Consider the following 19547-nt stretch of genomic DNA (forward strand, 5'->3'; position numbering starts at 1 on the left):
ATTTTCGGCCAATATGTTTTGGCGGCCAATATATGGTGCAGCCCTAATATTTACAGCAATGCAGAATGGCACAGGCTATAGAGGACTACACATCCCAGCAATACTTTATATGACAATAGCATTTCTGTATAAAGTACTGCTGAGATTTGTAGTCCTCAGCAGGCGATTGCTTGTAAGTCATACAGCAATCGCCTGCTGTTAAAATCGGTACCAAGAGCAGCCGTGTTCTTGTTTTAACCACTTCTGCGGGCCACCGTCTATAGACGTACTGCGGCCTGGAAGTGGTTAAAGTGACATTAAAGTAAAAAATTTTTATCTCTCCACCCAATGTTAATGTTAGCACTTACCTTCACTGATGTCTCTTAATCCGATCTTCTTTCCTGATGTTTTCATCTGTCCCTCCAGCGGTGCGGCGGGTCTCCGATCCAGCGCTGACTCCTCTGTCATTGCTGGCACTTCCTGTCCCACAGTGTCTGCATGCAGGTGCATGCGTCCGTATACTTACCTTGCGTCTCTCCTCGTCTCCCGCCCGAAAATCCGAACTGCGCATGCGCCCGCCCCAAGATGCTTTGTGGCCGCCCGAGCAGTTTCGGGTTTTCAGACAGGAGCGCGCGGCGAAGACGGGGTAAGTTTAAACCGCTGTTAAAACGTTTTGTTTAAAAAAAAAAAACTTTTTGCATATATCTAATAACCCTTTAATACTCACCTGATCCCTGGAACGACCAACAAGCGCAGACTCCCGTCTCTCACGCTGTCAGAATATGCATACAGAGCGTGTCGGTTACTATTTAAAACCGGCGCGCTGTGTGCAGCTTCTGAGAAGATACGCTATTAGCATAGCGGGGAAGGCGGCTGCGCATTTTGCATCGCTTCCGCTACGCTAATAGCGTATCTTCTCAGAAGCTGCACACAGCGCGCCGGTTTTAAATAGTAACCGACACGCTCTGTATGCATATTCTGACAGCGTGAGAGGAGGAACACTGCGCTTGTCGGTGGATCGGATCATGGGGATGTTTTATTAAAAAAAAAAAAAAAAAAGTTTTTTATATGTTAAAAATGTCACCTTACCTTAGCCTGGCGGTCCGTGGGGGCTTCCTGGTTGTGGGGGTCTGTTGTGGCCGCAGCTGCTCCATACCTCTGCCATCTGCACCCGGGTCCCCCTCCTGTACTCTTTTTTTCTGTCCCTCTCCATCTGCCATCTCAGCCCGCCCGCACGCATCAGACGCGGCTCTGTAATCAGGTGACCTCTAGTGGGTCCTCTGCAGGCCCCTGCGGTCTGTCCTCTACAGTGCCTGTTTAGAGGGCCGCTTCTGCCTGATCCAGCCAGCCCGAATCGCATACTAGCTGGATCAGGCAGACGCAGCCTTCTAAACAGGCATTGTAGAGGACAGACCGCAGGGGCCTGCAGAGGAACCACTAGAGGAGCGGCCGAATACAGAGCCGCGTCTGATGCCGCAGGTCAGCGGTCCCCCCCCCCCCCCCCTCGCTACAACACTGGCCGGGAGTGTCGGATGAACGGATGATCCGACACTCCCGGCGGAGAGACCAGGGGCCCGCCGCGCGCTGGATAACGATCCGGCGGCCGGCAACTTGCTGGGCCCCCCGAGAGCCTGAGGCCCTGGGCGCCCGCACCGCCTGCACCGGCGGTAGTTCCGCCACTGCCTCCTCCTCCACGGCTGTTGGTTGTCACTGACTCAGCAGCGGCTGTGAGGAGGAACACACCGCTGCACAGATCACTAACAGATTGTCCGTGATCTGAACAGTGGCGCGTTCCTCCTCACAGCAGCCTGAGATGCCACAGCGACCCAGGCAGCCCACACTGCATCAGGGAGACCCCTTTGTTCCTCGTCCTGGCCGGGCCCCCTTGTGCCCCAGGCCCCATAGCAGCCGCCTGGGTCGCTATGGCGATAGTTCCGCCACTGCTCCCGGGCATAGTTTCTAGCTCTATAGTGTTAGAGATGAGTCTGATACCCTCTCCATCTTATATCTCATGAGAAGAGATCCCCGGCATAGTTTTCTAGCTCTGTAGTGTTAGAGATGAGTCTGATCCCCTCTGCATCTTATATCTCATGAGAAGAGATCTCCCGGCCATAGTTTTTTTTAGCTCTGTAGTGTCCTACCACAATGTCTCACCCCTCCTGTTCAATCTTTCATAAAATAACATTAAAAATCGGATATGGAGGATGGATCCCCATAGTATGGACCCCCATAGTATAGTATGTTTAGGTATGTAAATACTACAGTACAAAGAAATCTCTGTAATTTTTCTGCTTTGAACTTTTCAGGCCAGGACTATGTTTAATGGGGAAGTTGCCAGCTTGGAAGAGATCCGGAAAACATGCACCGTGCGAGTGCCGGAACCCATTGCAGTAGCCGATCTCCCAGCAGGCGGGGCCCTCCTCATTATGAAACACATTGAGATGCGACAGATAAGCCAGTAAGCATTGCATCGTCCAATCATATCACCAGTGTGGTCACTTACCATCTATTTCATTTTTTTTATTGACCAACCTGCTGCTATTTGGATATTAATATCTAATAGGCTGCCTCCTCTTCAAAGCTTCAGGTACCCGTGCTGAGTAATATTGGTACTAGGGATTCGGACCAAACCTGAGCTCCTCTTTACCTTATTACCATGATCTGTCAGCATTGCATAGAGAAGCATAGAGGCCAGTGAATAATGTAAGGTATGTATGTGCTGCAGATGCTTTAAGTTGATGATGTTTTTCCTCTTTATCTCTTAGATTTGCTGATAAACTGGGGGAGCAGCTGGCTGACATGCACCTTCACAACCAGATATTGTTGAAGACGGCACAGAAACGGAGAGGGACAATTGGTAAGAACGCGTCAATAAAGCAACACCTTTCCTTTTCCAATGCTTAGAGAAACTTCTGCCAAATGTGAGGTCTTCAGATACACGGTTCACCACTGCATAACCAGTAACTGCAAACTATGCCCAATTGCAGGATTGTAAAATAAAGCACCACATTCCTTTTTAATAGTCTAGGCCTGGTTCACACCTGGGCGTTTTGTAGCGCGTTCCTACACTCTGCAAAACGCTCAAACACCGAAATCCCATTATTTCCTATGGGTATGGTTCACACCTGGGCGTATTACAGGCCGTATGAACGCGCTACAAAACGCCCTATGCCCAAAGAAGTACAGGAGCTTCTTTGGGGCGTAATTGCCGCGCGTATCCATTGCGATACAGCCAGGTAGCCCTCGGAAACGCGCGTTTGGTGGTAAAAACGCACGACGCAAAACGATACGCCTAGGTGTGAACCCAGCCTGAGATAGCCATTGCATTTCGGGGGTTCATAGAAATACCCCCTTCATCAGGGCTTACTAAGGGAGAACATGTATCAGCACTGCGATGGCTTGAAATTGGATACCGTTTTGTCCTGTGTGAAAATGGATACGACCCTATTCACACTGAGCGAAATGGAGAATTGCGCGTTTTTCCGCACGATTGTGTGCTGAGCGGCATTGAGCTACATTGCGCAATATTGAGCGAAGTGCACATTTTGTCGCGATACATAGCGCGATTTTTGGGAGGGACTTCGTCTCTGCTACATTGGGCTGTAACCTATCAACAGCGTTCTTGATGTGACATCATTCTTTCCTTCCATATTGCTGTGCAAAAGTTACCCTTCTTTCTTTTTATACTGAATACAAAAAAACAATTCCTTTTAAAGCCCATTTCCAGTTTTAATTCCTCTTTGTTTTTCTCCATCAGGGAAATGTTCTGCAGACCTTCAGCCAGTGGAGCTGTTCGGCTTTCATACCACCACCTGTTGTGGATACATTCCCCAGGTCAGAGGAGTTACCGTGCCATAGAACATTCAGTGGGGGGAACCTTGTTACGCCCGCCACTTGTTCTGCAGTTTCTTTGTGAGGTTTCGGATTCGGAGGTTCGTTGCCTCCGAATCTGAAACAGCATTAAAATTTGTTTCCATTGACGAAACGAATGAAAATGTTTTTCATTTTCATTTGTTTGTCGTCCGAAACTATTTTTTTTGCCCTGCACGTGTCTATTATGAAGACATTTTAAATCACATTGGGGGCAATTTACCAACGCTGGAGCAGACAAAATCTGGCACAGCTGTGCATGGCAACCAATCAGCTTCTCTCTTCAGTTTGTTATGTTAAGATTTGAAAATGAAAGAGAGAAGCTGATTGGTTGCCATGTACAGCTGCTCCAGATTTTGTCTGCTCCAGTTTTGACAAATTCCCTTCATTGTTTCTTGTTTGCTTTCAACCCCTTTCTATTGTTGGCGTATCTTCAGGTCAATGATTGGCAGGAGGACTGGGGAACTTTTTTCACCTCTCAGCGTCTGCAACCTCAGGTCAGATTAATCGAGAAGAACTATGGTGACCGGACGGTCCTGGGACTTTGGTCAGAGCTGCAGGTCTGTTTGTACAAAAGATAAAAATAAGGAGGTGGCTGACTCTTCTCTTCTGAAATACTCTGGTCTGCTGGAGGACTCTACTCTTTCTTCTATAACTCTCCTCCCCTGAAATACTCTGCACTGCTGGAGGTCTCTGCTCCTTCCTCTGCTCCTTCCTCTATAACTCTCCTCTCCTGAAATACTCTGCTCTGCTGGAGGACTCTGCTCCTTCCTCTATCTATCTCTTCTCTTCTGAAATACTCTAGTCTGCTGGTGGACTCTGCTCCTTCTTCTATAACTCTCATTGCCTGAATAATCTGCTATGCTGGAGGACTCTACTCCTTCCTCTATAACTCTCCTCTCCTGAAATACTCTGCTCTGCTGGAGGACTCTGCTCCTTCCTCTATAACTCTCCTCTCCTGATATACTCTGCTCTGCTGGAGGACTCTGCTCCTTCCTCTATAACTCCCCTCTCCTGAAATACTCTGCTCTGCTGGAGGACTCTGCTCCTTCCAATGTCTCTTTGCCTCACCCTTAGTATTATACCTCTGCCTCTCATTAGGATTCTCCTTTCTTGTTTTTGAGTTATAATTTTTTTTTCTCTTCAGGTGAAAGTTCAGAATGCTTTTAAAGACACTGTAATTGTCCCGTCCCTTCTACATGGAGATTTATGGGAAGGCAACACTGCAGAAGATGAGAACGGACCAATTCTCTTTGACCCAGGCTCTTTTTACGGCCATTCGGAGTGCGACTTGTCTATCGGGGAGATATTTGGGGCTCAGTGCACTCAGTTTTACTCGGCCTATCACAGGAAAGTTCCCCAGGCTTCTGGATACGAGGTCCGGCTGAGGCTGTACCAACTCTTCCACTCTTTGAATAACTGGAACCACTTTGGATTAGCGTTCAGAGGAACCACTGAGAACCTGATGAGATGCCTTCTCCAGGTTTTGTAAATACACAGATACAAGTTAACAAATATGATACATGATAGAAAAATAATTTCCTTACCGGCCATGCATTTAATCACTGATGGCTTTTTCTTAAAAAAATGTATTCTACAATCCAAAAAATACTTAATGCGAATGGCCCATGCAGGTATGAGCCGTGCCTTTAAGTCTAAATACGGGCAAAATAAAAAATGACATATATGACGCTGTCTGTCACCAGCAATAACACAGCGTGCTACGTGTGATTAGTACGCAGCCCCTGTCCTTCTCTATGGGAGTATGTGGCCGTACACCGCCCTATGCTCACCCGCCCTGCATGTGCGTGCGGGTGTCCGTATTCGTACGTTGACAGGATGGATCCTGTCTGCATCCAAGCCGGGACACCCGCACCTGTACGGACCTGCCCTTGGGGTGAGCGCAGGGCGGCGTACGGCCACATACTCCCGTTGAGAAGAACAGGGGCTGCGTACTAATCACACGCAGCACCTGTCCTTCCCGGGAGTTGCCCGATACGGCCCTGAACGCAGCACGGAGCTGTATGTGCCGGCCTTTTCTCGTGTGAATGAGGCCTTACACATACAATCTGTGTTCAGGGTTGTGCTTCTGTATGCATGTGCATTTACATAAGTCTGGTGTATACCCGTGCACAGCTGCATACTGCCATTGACTTCTATGGGAGGCTCTATGCAGCACCTATGGCTCTCTTGCACAGGAAATACGCTGGAGTATACGTTGGTTCAGCCGCCTGTATGCATGAGTTCTAAAAGTGTTAGCTGGAGTTGGGCTCTATTGTCTCATACTGAAGGTCTCTTTAAACTATATGTCCATTTAAGACTACCCTGTCCATAGAGTTGTCATTCTCTTACAGGAAGTGGAAAATGAACAGATCAACAGGTAATAAATGTTAAGGGCTCATGCACACAGGCGGCTGAACCTGTACAACATAAATTCCAAGGTATTTCCCCTGCCAGGGAACTAAACATTCTGTGTACAGCCTCTAATAGAAGTCATTGGCTGTATGCAGGTATATGCCGGACGTAAACTGAAATACACGCATGCAAAAGAACAGAAAACCGAGCGCCGCCTCCATGTGTAGAATCATTTATAAAGGATACACAAACGTTTAAAATATACTCACAAGTGTACGTGGAAAAAACGCTGTTTGGCACTTTATCAAGCTATCACAATGGAATTTTTAAGAGGGAATTTCCCTTTGAAGCAAAAACCGACGCTTGGCGTTTTTAGCTACAAAGGGAAATTCCCTTTTAAAAATTCTGTTGTGATAGCTTGATAAAGTGCCAAACAGAAGTTTTTTCCACGTACACTTGTGAGTATATTTTAAACGTTTGTGTATCCTTTATAAATGATTCTACACATGGAGGCGGTGCTCTGTTTTTTGTTCTTTTGCATGCGCTGAAGAGAATCCCTAATCTCTGTGATGAGCTGCCCCTGAGTCGATAAGGATTAAAATATTCTGCAGGAGATGGTCTGAAGCTTTTAGCGCTGAGACAGTGAATTCTTTAAATATGCGCATGCGTACAGACGCACAGCACTTAATCTGTGTTCAGGGTTGTGTGTCTGTATGCATGTGCATTTACCCAAGCCTGGTGTATACTTGTGCACAGCTGCATACTGCCATGGACTTCTATGGGAGGCTCTACTCAGCACCTATGGCTCTCTGGCAGAGGAAATACGCTGGGGTTTACGTTGGTTCAGCCGCCTGTGTGCGTGAGCTCTAAAAGTGTTAGCTGGAGGTGGGCTTTAATTGTCTTTTGTTTCATACTGAAATTCTCTTTAAAATACATGTCCATCTAAGACTACCCTATCCACAGAGTTGTCACTCTCTAACAGGAAGTGGAAAACTAAGAGAGCTATTGGGAGGATAAACAGGTAATGAGATGTTACAGGGAGTATGCCAAACCAGCTGCTCATACATTACAGGTTTGACATAAGCAGGGGCGGAGCTTAATCTTCGGCAGAAGTCGGGTGCTCATATAGAGTCTGGACCAAGGTCTCCAAAGGGTCTCCATAGGGACACAGGGATTGATCTGAAGCCTAAGACAGGTACTTGTGTGCACCACAAGATCCAGCACTTTAGCTCTCTGGTTACCTTGAACATTTTTTTGGGGAGGACAGGTTCACTTTGTATTGTTTTATTTCACTTTTACAATTATATCAATTTATTGGAGGGACCAGGAGATATGAATTCTGATATTGGGGTATGTTTTACTATATTGGGGTTTAAGGCATTTAATGCCATTTGTATTTCATTAAATGTAATTATTTCAGTTACTCTCTTTTAGAATTCTGTGTTATTTCATGTTTGCAGTGTGTACAAGATGGATCCAAAGTTTGGTGACCGTCCTGTATTTTACGCAGGGATGTAGGAAGGGTGAGGCATGTGAGGCACTCGGCTCGGTTGCAGCTGCGAGGGGCCGGACCTGATGCCCAGCGGGGGTAAGAGGTGGGCGTGTGCTTTGGAATTTGGATGCAGTGCTGATTGCCTCACATTACCATGTCACTCACGCGCACCTCTGCCGCTTATTGGTTGGTTCCCAGGTTTGGGGGGAGTTTAGAGTGGCTGCAGTACTGATCGCCTCAGTTTACCATAGGGGCGACCAGTGGACACACATGCAGCGCCGCTGCGTATTGGCTGGTTTCCAGGAGGGGAGGAGTTGAGGGTGGCTCCAATGCTGATTGCCTCGCTTATTGGCAGATGCACGGTGTTCCCAGTCAGCAATTGGCTGTCAGCTAATGCTGCTTAAAGCCAGCAGAAAACTCAGTGCACCAGCCAATGAAGCATCACACCTTTGACCCTCACATGACTCCTTCCTCTATACCCCGCACGCAGAGCTAAAAAGTGCCGAGAGATGCAAGGGAGACTTGGGGATGAAGGAGACCTGGGAATTAACTAAATATGTAATTGGGGGAATTTTCTGCCATAACCTGATGTATCCCCTCATTGGTATACGTGTAGTTAGCACTTAAATTCAGGGAATGTTATGATGTTTGGCAAAGATATATAAGTACAAATGCACTGATCTGGATCGCAAGAGGAACGTCAATGCTAACGCATTGGGAGTATATCTGCCATAACCTGCTCTATCCACATCACCCCATAAATATCCCTTTTACTTCTCTTTGCTCTGTTCCTATCTTCAAATGATATCTGCTCTGTCCCCCATTACCCCCTTAAAAATCTAATGTTCTCCCCTTCTCTGTCCCTATAACCTCATGTTCCTATACTCTGGTCCAATCACCCCTTAAAAATATTTTTTTTTGGGGGGTGATGGGAACAGAGTATGGGGACATAGGGTGATAAGGACAGAGCAAGGGAGTAAAATTGATTTTTAAGGGGTGATGGGAACAGAGTATGGGGACATAGGGTGATAAGGACAGAGCAGGGGAGTAAAATGGATTTGTAAGAGGTGATGGGAACAGAGCATGGGGACATAGGGTGATGATGAGCACAGAGCAGTATAATTGAACAGAGGAGTATAATTGATTTTACTCCCCCGCGCTGTCCTTATCACTCCATCTCCCCATGTCTCCATCACCTCTTACAAATCCATTTTACTCCCCTGCTCTGTCCATATCACCCCATAAACCTTTATACTATTAATTTCCTTGTTATTTATTCCTTAAGGGCTCATTCACACCACATCCAGATCATCTCCAGAACAGACCAGATTGTTCCTGGACTCAAAGTGCATCCTAATGTACCCCTATGCTATTTCTCTCCTCTCTTCACACCAGCGCAGTCTGTTCCAGATCAGACCGGAAAACTACTGCAACTCTCATTGTGTCTGGTCTGGAATGCACTGGAACTGCGGCAGGTTAACACTATTTTCCGGATCAGATTTGGTCCAGAAAATGGTGTGAACCTGCCCTTAAACAGTTTTCTGTTCTTGCCTGGGCGCAGGAACAGAATATTGGTCCTGATTTTCCGTAGTGCACTTTAACATATATCTAAAGCCAAAATCTGTCTGTGTCCCTGCTGAAACAGTAGAAACAGTGTAAATGTTTGATGGATACAAAGTATGTAGCAGCTTCCCTCTGTAAAAGCTTTAAAACGTGGTGTGGAGATCGATCCAGGCAGACGATGATTCTGGAAAAGTGAACAAAAAGAAAGCGACCAGGGACCCTGGACATGCAATACTGTATGTCACAATGGATAGAAACAGAAGGATTGCACTCATATGTAAATGTGGTGATAAGAGCGCATCTGATGGTATACCAGTCCAAGTTAAGGTGAGCTCTATCTATAAATTATTTTATACACGGTTTACATACCTTTCACCGAAGAATCACACACATTTTTCTAATTGGATTCAATTGCAAAAACGTTTGAATCCAGGGAGAAGGTTGTGTGAATCTTGTGTGAAAACACTGAATAGAACCCTTCTCAGTTAATTGGTTTCAAAACACACTGCCAGGGATAGAATTTTCTTTGATCTGAAAAGCGGGATGGTTGCTTACAATTGCGGAACTGAGTGTGCAGATAAAAGATGAACTTTATAGCAAAGTAGGCCGGCATTTTTCACCTTTGGATACCAGGAACACTGACAGCTCAAGGACCTAAATAAAAATGCAAATCAGTAAGCAAAAATAGCTGCAAATAAATCTTTATTTTCCACGCAATGTGCCCAGATATGCCCCAGGCCAAGGGAGCTGCAATATTACATTCCAAGGCAAGTTCTGCAGAAAGTAGTCTCAGTTATATAACAATGTCAATTACATTTTTGACATTTTATTTCACAATATAAATATATATATATATATATATATAACATTTTGTCATAATCTCAGTTCTGTCAGCCATTCTAAATATGTTTTTGCCCATTTGAAAGCCCCCTATCTGTTGGTTGACATTTTAATTTTGGGTAAAGGCCAGCTGAATAAATCGCCCTTAGGGAGAGGTCTCTATGCCTGAGTTCCCAGCTTGCCCCCCTCACTGCACATTATGAGGTGACATCACACAGGTTTTGTATGTATTTTACAATTCTCAGCTGATAAAATGAGACTCACTTGTTTGTCTGCAGATGTCCCTATGACATATTAAAGGCCAGTGGGTGCTTCAGCCATACCTAAACACCATTGGCTGGGGTGACCCCTCAACATGTGGTCTTAATTTCGCCCATAATAGCTGGCCAGGGGGACATCCTTGCAGGTCCACCAGCAAAGGCTAATAATGAAAGATATTATTTGATTGGTTAAGGTGCAAGTGCAACAAATACAAGTTATATACAGTGCTCAGTGGCAGGGAACCCCTTACAAGACCAGTTTTCACCTCCCCATCCCCATTCTACTACTGGCCAATTAAAAACATTCACCTTGTATTGACAGATGGACAGAAGCGAAGTGTCAAGGTCTACAGGACAGCAGGAGGGATCCCAACACCCATCTGACCCATATCTAGTAAAACATAGTCCATTATTATGTCCAAGAGGGCCCCTGTGCAGCTATTTGTTTTGCACACAGTCATTCCAAAAGTCCTAACTTGTGATTCTCACCCAGCAGTCATCTTTGTCCTCTAGTACACCAAAGGCAGCATGGAGGGGCTCTGTAAAGATGGCGGCAAATGTGTGCAAGTGTCTGATTGGGTCACCAAGTTCATAAAAAGACAACCGTCCAGCTTCGTAATCCAGATAGATCCTGAATCTCTTGCACAGGCACTGGTGCGGTATGGGCAACTCCTGACCGTTATGTATCACGGAGTACCGGTTCTGATATCTGGTTAAACACCAGGACTTGGCGTTTTCTCCTAGCCACGAATGTTCCCCATGTCTGTCTATAGAGGCATACGCCAGTCCCATCATCCAGTCTCCGAGGTCACTGGTCTCCACTTCCCAGTAGTGCCGTCCCGAGGAGAAATTCCTGCAGGTTAAAATTTGACCGTCCTCAAATCTTTCTGGTGATTCTGGATAATACTGGTCCGTGTGGGACAGCGTAACTGTTTTCATGTCCTGTGATACAGTTATGTTAGCTGCCGCTGTGTTTACATCCAGGAGAATGTCCGAAGCTTCGTGGAGAGAGACCTTTGTGGAAAGATCGCTCACAATGTCACATAGTCCTGAGTGGATGGTCTCTGAGATCAGACCCTCATCCACATTTCTGGTGTTAAGAAGCCGGTTACTGTCACCATTTAGGTAACTCTTATCCCATTCCTCAGGGACACAAAACTCCTCTCTATCCGACTTCTGATCCTGCAGGAACGTTATTGGATTGGTCATGTTGCATAGCTCCTCGATGTGCCGCATCTTCTTGGACAACTCATTCTTCTTTAATGCCAGAGACTTGATCACACCAGAGACATGCTGGGAAAACTCGTCACCCCCACTGAAGATCTCAGTCAGGACTTTTTTCTCCAGAACTTCCAGATGTCTCCTAATGTTTCTAAACAGAGCGGTTGCCTTCTCCGCCAATTCAATGTCTTTCTCTTGTCTTTCTCTCATGTTCTCCTGAAAATTCCAGATTTTATGATCAGTAGCCTCTTCCTTAGAGGCCAGCACATTCAAAAGCCTTCTCAGCTTTCCCTTCTTCGCCTCAGATGCCTCATCAATCGGCCTTACATCATGTTCCATGTGTTTAGCAAGGCAGCAGTCGATGCAGATGCATTGTGCATCCTCGTAGCAATAAAACATCAGTTTTGCTTTGTGGACAGAGCATTTCTGATCCTCTAGGGAGGCGGTGGGATTGATTATTTTGTGTCCATCTGAATTGCCGTGGACCTTCAGGTGGTCATTGCAAAAAGAACTTTCGCAGTCCAGACACGTTTTCACGGCAGCTCTAGGAGAATCCACACAGTATGTGCAGTGGATTGTGAATTCCTCCATTAAAGGCTGCTTGGAGTAGAGCTTCTCCACTATGTTTTGAAGGTTGCTGTTGACTTGCAGCCCTGGACGGCCGAGAAGCTTCTCTCTGCACTCCGGACAGGAGTATACGCCAGACACCTCCTGTGTCTCCAGTGCGTGAGCGATGCACGCCTGGCAGAAGTTGTGTCCACATCTCAATGTCACCGGCATGTTAAAAATGTTCAGGCAGATCGAGCAGCTCAGTCTGTCTCTCAAGCCGGTGATCTCCATTGTTATGATGAAGTGGCGGAAGACGCAGCAGTTAAATAGCTCTCTAGAAAAGCAGCGAGGTGTGGGGGTTTTTTTTAAACATTTTTTTTTCCACCAGGTGACCCATGTTTTTGATTCCTGACCTTCTTTGACAAGCTTGTTTCAAAAGTGACAGAATAAAGTACTTCTTGTTTCCTGGAGGCGTGTACATGTTCATGTTTATGCTCTTTGCAGTATGTTGATAAGCAAGACAATCTATAACACATCTATAACAATCTATCTAACACATGGAAACAAAGTGGCTAACATATGTATAATATTTACTTCTTTATTTCCCTTAAAGGGTTTCTAAACCCTCCAGTTTTTTGCATATATATGTACGGCTAGCAAGCAGTAGACTACTGTCTGTGTATAACCCCCCTAATGATATCCCCCCCATGCAAAACACACCTGTGTACTACCACACATACCCCCATGTCAACCACCATGGGAAAGAGCTGCAGAGCGCCTGCCTGTTGGGAGCTGTAGTCCCAGGAGGCAATGAGGCAATGTCGGCACCTTGGCAGTTAATCGCCCCCCCCCCCAGGTGGTGGAACGGCAGGGCCCAGTCACAGCTGCAACTCTGGTAGTGCCGTGACTTGGGGGGCCCGGACAGGAGGAAGAGGGCCCAGTTAACCACTTCAGCTTCCAGCATGCAGCAGGCCAACTCTCCGCAGCTTTTCCCCGGTGTGGGTGGGCCCTTCATGGTTTCTTGCACCGGGGCCCTGAAGTTCCTAGTTACACCTCTGGGTCTTGTATTGAAGCAACATTAATACATTTATTGGTCGACGTTTTGACAGGGCACCGCTTGTCTTTAAGGCCAATCACTTACTGTATATATGTTGCTTGAATACAAGACACATGATTGCCTCTGAATGCATATATGTATATATATACACTGAGTGGCCAGATTATTATGACCACCCCATCAGTACTTCGTTGGGCCACGAGACTCCACGAGATGTTGAAAGGTGATGCGAAGGAAGGCTGGCCATGGGCTGGCCTGAATTTGTGGGAAAAGACTGGCCCTTAAAGACTGCACGGTTCACCTTGCTAGTACGTCCTACGGGTTTTGGGCATTTCGTTGTGCAGTGCTTTCGCCTCCGGGTCGCTGGGTCCTCGCGCCTTCAGGTTGTCAGCCGGCGCATCGAGGCAGGGTAAGTGCGGGAAGGCGGGCTCCGCCACTTCCCCATCTAAAAAATCACAGCTACGGGCAGTCGATGCTAGGGGGTCACTGTTTTAATGTACATGATCTGGCTGTAATTGCTTAGAATTGCCTCATCTGGTAATCATGGTCATTATCATTGTATAGTGTATAGGAAATCCTTGGCCATGTTGTATGTAATGTTATTAGCTGTTTATCAAGGGATCATGCGGTGGTGGTATTAGCGTACGGTTCACACAGGTCACGGGGCACCACTACTGTCAGACTGCATTATATTTTTTGGTGGCTATCAAGAGATTATGCAATATTTAATTATCTTCAGGTAGGCCAAGTACATATACACATCAGTCACATGCAGTACATTCTTATTTAGGTTTGCCATTTACACATTGCTTAGCTCACGACGTTTAAAAAAAAAATTTGTGTATGTACGTATACATTGTTACGGTGCAAGTTCTCACCAGGAATCATACGTCATTCGGTCTGTTTTCCACAAATCTTACTCGTATTATATTTTACCTGCCACGACTGTAGGTACGTAAGCCCCGAGTGCTCGTTTTGTAATTAACCTGTCACGTCTCAGGTCTAAACTCGGGCTCGCTTACATTCTTACGTCAGTGGAAATGACAAACATACGTTTCGGCCTCGTTGGCATTATGTTTTCACGTTATTACTTGGTAGGGTTGGGGGGGTTCTTCCATGGTTAGTTATCAGCCACAACAGTGATTATTAGTCATGGGCCATAACTTGTTTTTGTTGGTTACTTTCAGTTATCATGTCTCAGCCTTCGGATATTGAGGAATTTTCATCCATTCCTCCATCCCCAGCTATAGGTTCTGAACAGGGCAGCATCCCATCCATCGGGACATGGACAGTGCCAAAACTTACGGCAGAGCTGTTGAGGAGAGGCATCCCTTTCTCGACTAAAGCCAGGAAGGCGGAGCTCTTCAAGTTACTTTTTCCTAGCTCGGCACAAGCCAGACCTTCTACAAGCTCAGAATACGCTTCTCTCAACACGTCCTTGGTTCAGATCCATGCGGTCTTGAATAACCTCACCTCATCCATTCAGGACTTACAAACCAGGATGGAGGTGATCGAGAAGTGTCCTGACACCCCCAGGTAGCGGGGCCTGCAGGGGCTTCGGCGGCTCCAGTAGCTGTTTCAGGTATTACACCTAGCCTGTTGGCTACAGCAAATCCCGCTCAGGGAGGTGGCGTACCTTCAGTTGCACCGGTTTATTTTGTTCCCCCAACATTAAAAAGGACATTTTAGAATGGAAGGATGTCAATTTGGCATCTTTATTAATTACTGCTCATGATATGGCACAGAACAAGGCTTTCGCTTGCGGGGATGTGTCGGTAGTGCTCAAGACTAAGGGCCCTAGGCTTAGTCGCAAGCTTTCCTTGGCGGAATTCGTCCTGGCTTTCAGTCTGTACAGAGATGTTTTATATTCCACCAGCCCTCATAGAAGGGGGGATTTGGCACATAAGTATGGGGAGATCACCATTCTATGATTATCATAGATCTTTTTCGGCTAAAGCGGCAGCCATTTGGGCTCAGTTTAAGGTAGTCACAAACTGGAGTAGTATTGACATGGAGCTTTTTTGCAGGCATTTTGCCAGCCTGAAATCCCCGGTGTGTGCGACATGTCAGTCTCTTGCACATACTACCACCTGGTGCCCTTTGGCTGACCTGACGGCCATCCCTAGCACTTCTAGATGCTCGAGTAACCTAGGGTCGAGTCAGCAACACGACAAATTGGGCAGACCGATACATTTTCTGGGGAAGGCACAGATCTGTAATCATTTTAACTACACTGTATGTAACTATAGTCAATGTAGATTGTTGCATATTTGTGTCAACTGTTTTCGGGCACATCCCATAACCACGTGTCCTATCAAGACCATAGCATGACTGAGCCGGGTGGATGTGGTGCAGCTGGCAATGGCATGGCATTAAGTGGAAAGATGCATACTGCTTTGCCACAAAGTTAACCTTTGGTTCCAAGGATAGTCCTAACCTTTTTGATACTTTTGGCTCAGGCTCTAGAGTGGATTTTGTCTGAGGTTCTGGGTTACCAGAAGGTCATTCATTATTTGGATGATTCTATTGATTGAATGCCCTACATTATGGGTTAATTAAAAATACGTGTCTATATACAGTGTATTGTCCTGTGGTCTGAAAATCTAAGAGCCCATTCAGTCTGTGCCGAACCTAAAATGTACCTTGAAGGGGAACTCCAGGATTTTGAAAAGTTAACTCTTGCAGTGTTTTTTTAAACAATATATATATATATATATATATATATATATATATAGGGTGAGGTGTGGGGAAACTTCTGATATTGTGGACACCAGCCCTCTTCCCTGTGTGAGGGACAAACCCAGGGAAGTCCCGGTACCGCTGAATGGAAGCAGCAGAATAGGCTCAGTTGTCTTTTTTTCTGTCCTCTGTCAGTCAGATCAAACCATCGCGGAAAGTCCCATTGAGTGTCTGAACTTTAGCATAGAATCGTTCAAAATTTCCAAAACAAAACCGACTTTAAGTCAATACTGTGTTTGCCGGGCGTTTGTTTCCTCGTCAGGTAATTAACCCCTCCATGACCAGAGATTGTTGAAACCTACATGCCCGGACCAAATTTAGCAGCATCAGTTTCCGTCGCTTAACTTGCCAATAGCTCAAAAAAATATTTTGCCCAACTAAATTGTTTTTACATTTTTTTTTTAACCACTTCACCTGGATGACAGACCAGCACCAGCGCTGGAGGGACTGCTGAAAACTACTGGAAGGAAGAAGATGTTCGAATCAAGAGGCATCACTTAAGGTAACGCCTTAAAGCAGAATTAGAATGGGAAATAATGGAGGGTTTAATGTCACTTTATTAACAACAATGTATCTTATTTGTGTATCACTCGGCTGTAGATCCTCCAATCATCTCTGGATTGGTGCCGGCACTGTCCTTCCTTCTGGAGGGGGGCTACTTTTGTTCCCCATGGTCCCTGTGTGTGTTGTAAAGTAGTCACCGCTCCAAGCTCGGTCCCGGGATGAACTACAATCTCACGTTTAGTTTACTAATTTGTATTGGGATTGTAGTCCATCCCGGGAGTGAGCTTGGAGCGGTGACTACTTTACAACACACACAGGGACCATGGGGAACAGAAGGAGCCCCCCTCCAGAAGGAAGAACAGTGTCAGCACCAATTCAGAGATGATTTGAGGATCTACAGTCGAGTGATACACAAATAAAAAAAAGGTGGTCGGATGTCCAGTGAAACGTCTTCAAGAAAAATACAGCAAGTCCAGTTGCCTTGACTTATTTTGTACAGATATACCATGACCTGGATGACTGAAAACCTTGATAGACATCTACTCATCAGGGCCATGTAGGGGCGCTAGTTCCGTGCGCAGTGTCCACCTGGCTATACTTTGGGTGGAACTTTTATAAATGAACCCCTAAAATTCTGTTTTTGGTACAAAGCGTGACAGTTGTGTGCAAAAAAAACCCAAAAAGGAAATATTTATGATAAAAAAAAGGAAACAAATCTGAAAAATAATACAGTATTAAGAGTAGATAATAAAAGGTTTTACAGGAATATATTTTATTCAATGTTTATACTTCTAAGGTATAACTGATGCGATATACAGATCAAAGGTCAAACCTTTGATCTTCATATGACTGGAACAATAAATACAAGGTAACAACACATGGCTACATTTTATTTACTCAATGACATCTCAGTGCTGCTGATCTCCTCCAGGGCACTTTAGCCACTTCCTGTCTACATTCACTAATTCCAGTGTCAACCGCACATTATTGCTCTGGACCGGTTTCCTGATCACGACAGACCATGCCTGTGGAATATATGCTGGTACAGATGCTTGTAGTCTTCAGCAGAGGCGCATGTACAGCCCAGACCCAGAATCCAAGGGGCTCACAGGCAGCCTTTACAGTCTGGGCCCAGGATCCAAGGGGCTCCCTAAAGCACAAGCAGCCAGAACAACCTGGCCCAAGATCCAAGGGGCTCTTGGGGGACACAGGTAGTAAGTACAACCTGGGCCCAAGATCCGAGGGGCTCCCTGGGGACACATGCAGCTCGTACATTCTGGGCCCAGGATCCAAGGGGCTCCCCAGGGACACAGGCAGCTGGTACATCCAGGATCCAAGGGGCTCCCCAGGGACACAGGCAGCTGGTATATCCTGGGCCCAGGATCCAAAGGGCTTCCTGGGGACACTGCAGCTGGTACATCCCAGCCCCAGGATCCAATGGGCTCCCAGTGGACACATGCAGCTGGTACATTCCGGCCCCAGGATCCACAGGGGCTCCCTGGGGACACAAGTATCCAGTACATCCTGGGCCCAAGATCAAGCGGCTCAAAGGGGACACAGGCAGCTGGTACAGATTGGGCTCAGATTCTAAGGGGCTCCCTGGGGACACATGCAACTGGTACATCCTAGCCCCAGGATCCAAGGGGCTTCCCGGGAACACATGCAGCTGGTATATCCCAGCCCCAGGATCGAAGGGGCTCCCCGGCAACACATGCAGCTGGTATATCCCAGCCCCAGGATCCAAGGGGCTCCCCAGGAACACATGCAGCTGGTATATCCCAGCCCCAGGATCCAAGGGGCTCCCCGGGAACACATGCAGCTGGTATATCCCAGCCCCAGGATCCAAGGGGCTCCCCGGGAACACATGCAGCTGGTATATCTCCGCACCAGGATCCAAGGGGCGCCCTGGGGACACAGGTATCTGGTACATCCCAAACCTAGGATCCAAGGGGCTCCAGGGGGACACTGGCAGCCAATCCTAACCTGAGGAGTGGAAATCCCAATCCCTCCAGAACTCCTTTGTGATGTTTAAGATGCCTGAACTCTCTGTCCCTCTCATGTCCAATCACTGTGCTTGAGAACTGTCTGAACCATTTATAAAAACAATGGAGACTGGTGATGGAGTGTAGATCAGGATTTATTATTTTCTGTGATAAATACAGCAAGGAACTGTATGAATAATAATAATAATAATAATAATAATAATAATATACTTGTAGTGCTTTACAGGCTGTGCTATGTACTGTGTCCAGAAGAGGGTGCTGTGAGTGTGTGCGGCCAGCAGAGGGCGCTATATTAATACATTTATGGCCAGCAGAAGGCGCAAAATCTGGGGTCCGAGAGAGTGCGCAGTATCTATGTATGACCGGCAGAGGGCGCTGTGAGTCAGTGTGGCGCACAGTGGGTATACATGACCCGGCTGAGTGCGCAGTAAGTCTGTGTAGCCGGAGAAGGACGCAGTATATCTCTGTAGCCGGCAGAGGGCGCAGTTTCTATCAGTGGCGCACAGTGCTGAAGCGATTCATACCGACCAGTTCTGACTCCTCCCAGGATCCGTAGCCTCCGCGGTTGTTGTGGAGACGCACGGGCAGCTGCAAGTCACGTGGGTGAGCGGGGAGCGGCCGGTACACCTGTGTGTGGCGGGTGAGTGACTTCATATACCGCTTTTTCTCCGTTCCTCCAGTCAGAGCCGCCCGGTACTGTCCGCTTCATGTACGGGCCCTGTCTTCTCCCCCCTCCCCGTACTGTATATTGTGTCATGTCAGTCCCTCAGTGTGTACAGAGTCCCCTACTTCCGCCGGTCGGTGTCTTTGTGTCTTTCTCTTTGTTCAGCTCCTCCTCGTTTCCTATTGAGGTTCCCTGTGAAGCGGACCTGTCAGGTTAGATGTGGGAGGCTGCCAGTGCTGACCTGTTTTTTTTGAAGGTGCAGATGCTGCGGCCTGTCATCCTCATCCTTCACTATGTGCTATGTCACAGGCGTGGAACCAGCATGCAACCAGTGAAGTCTGACAAAGTGTTAATTGCACGCCAGTGACTGTGCGGATGAGGATGACAGCCCAGAATTTTCTTCATATAATAGAAGAGGCCAGCAACCTGAAGGGAGTCTGTGTCCCCCCCC

At 46.8% G+C, this 19547-nt stretch overlaps 2 protein-coding genes across 2 annotated transcripts in view; one reads left to right on the top strand and one right to left on the bottom strand.

Moving 5' to 3' along the window:
• Nucleotides 1-5343, top strand: part of LOC108784745 (ketosamine-3-kinase-like) — a 7930-nt gene extending 2587 nt beyond the window's left edge. Inside the window, exons 2-6 of the mRNA XM_018553631.1 lie at nucleotides 2286-2437; nucleotides 2745-2836; nucleotides 3737-3813; nucleotides 4287-4409; nucleotides 4997-5343. Of these exons, the coding sequence (XP_018409133.1) occupies nucleotides 2286-2437; nucleotides 2745-2836; nucleotides 3737-3813; nucleotides 4287-4409; nucleotides 4997-5341 (789 nt within the window). The 3' untranslated portion in view covers nucleotides 5342-5343. The remainder of the gene's footprint in view (nucleotides 1-2285; nucleotides 2438-2744; nucleotides 2837-3736; nucleotides 3814-4286; nucleotides 4410-4996) is intronic.
• A 5487-nt stretch (nucleotides 5344-10830) lies between these two features.
• LOC108784733 (tripartite motif-containing protein 7-like) lies at nucleotides 10831-12360 on the bottom strand. The gene has a single exon (XM_018553616.1). It carries the CDS (start codon nucleotides 12358-12360, stop codon nucleotides 10831-10833), a length of 1530 nt encoding a protein of 509 aa, XP_018409118.1.
• Between the last annotated feature and the right edge of the window lie 7187 nt (nucleotides 12361-19547).

Source organism: Nanorana parkeri, unplaced genomic scaffold (genome assembly GCF_000935625.1).
Source record: "Nanorana parkeri isolate BGI_ZX_2015 unplaced genomic scaffold, ASM93562v1 scaffold126, whole genome shotgun sequence".
Classification (NCBI taxonomy): Eukaryota; Metazoa; Chordata; class Amphibia; order Anura; family Dicroglossidae; genus Nanorana; species Nanorana parkeri.

Excerpts from the sequence above, each read along its gene's own strand:
- LOC108784733 (XM_018553616.1), bottom strand. The coding sequence starts at position 12,360 with ATGCCGGTGACATTGAGATGTGGACACAACTTCTGCCAGGCGTGCATC.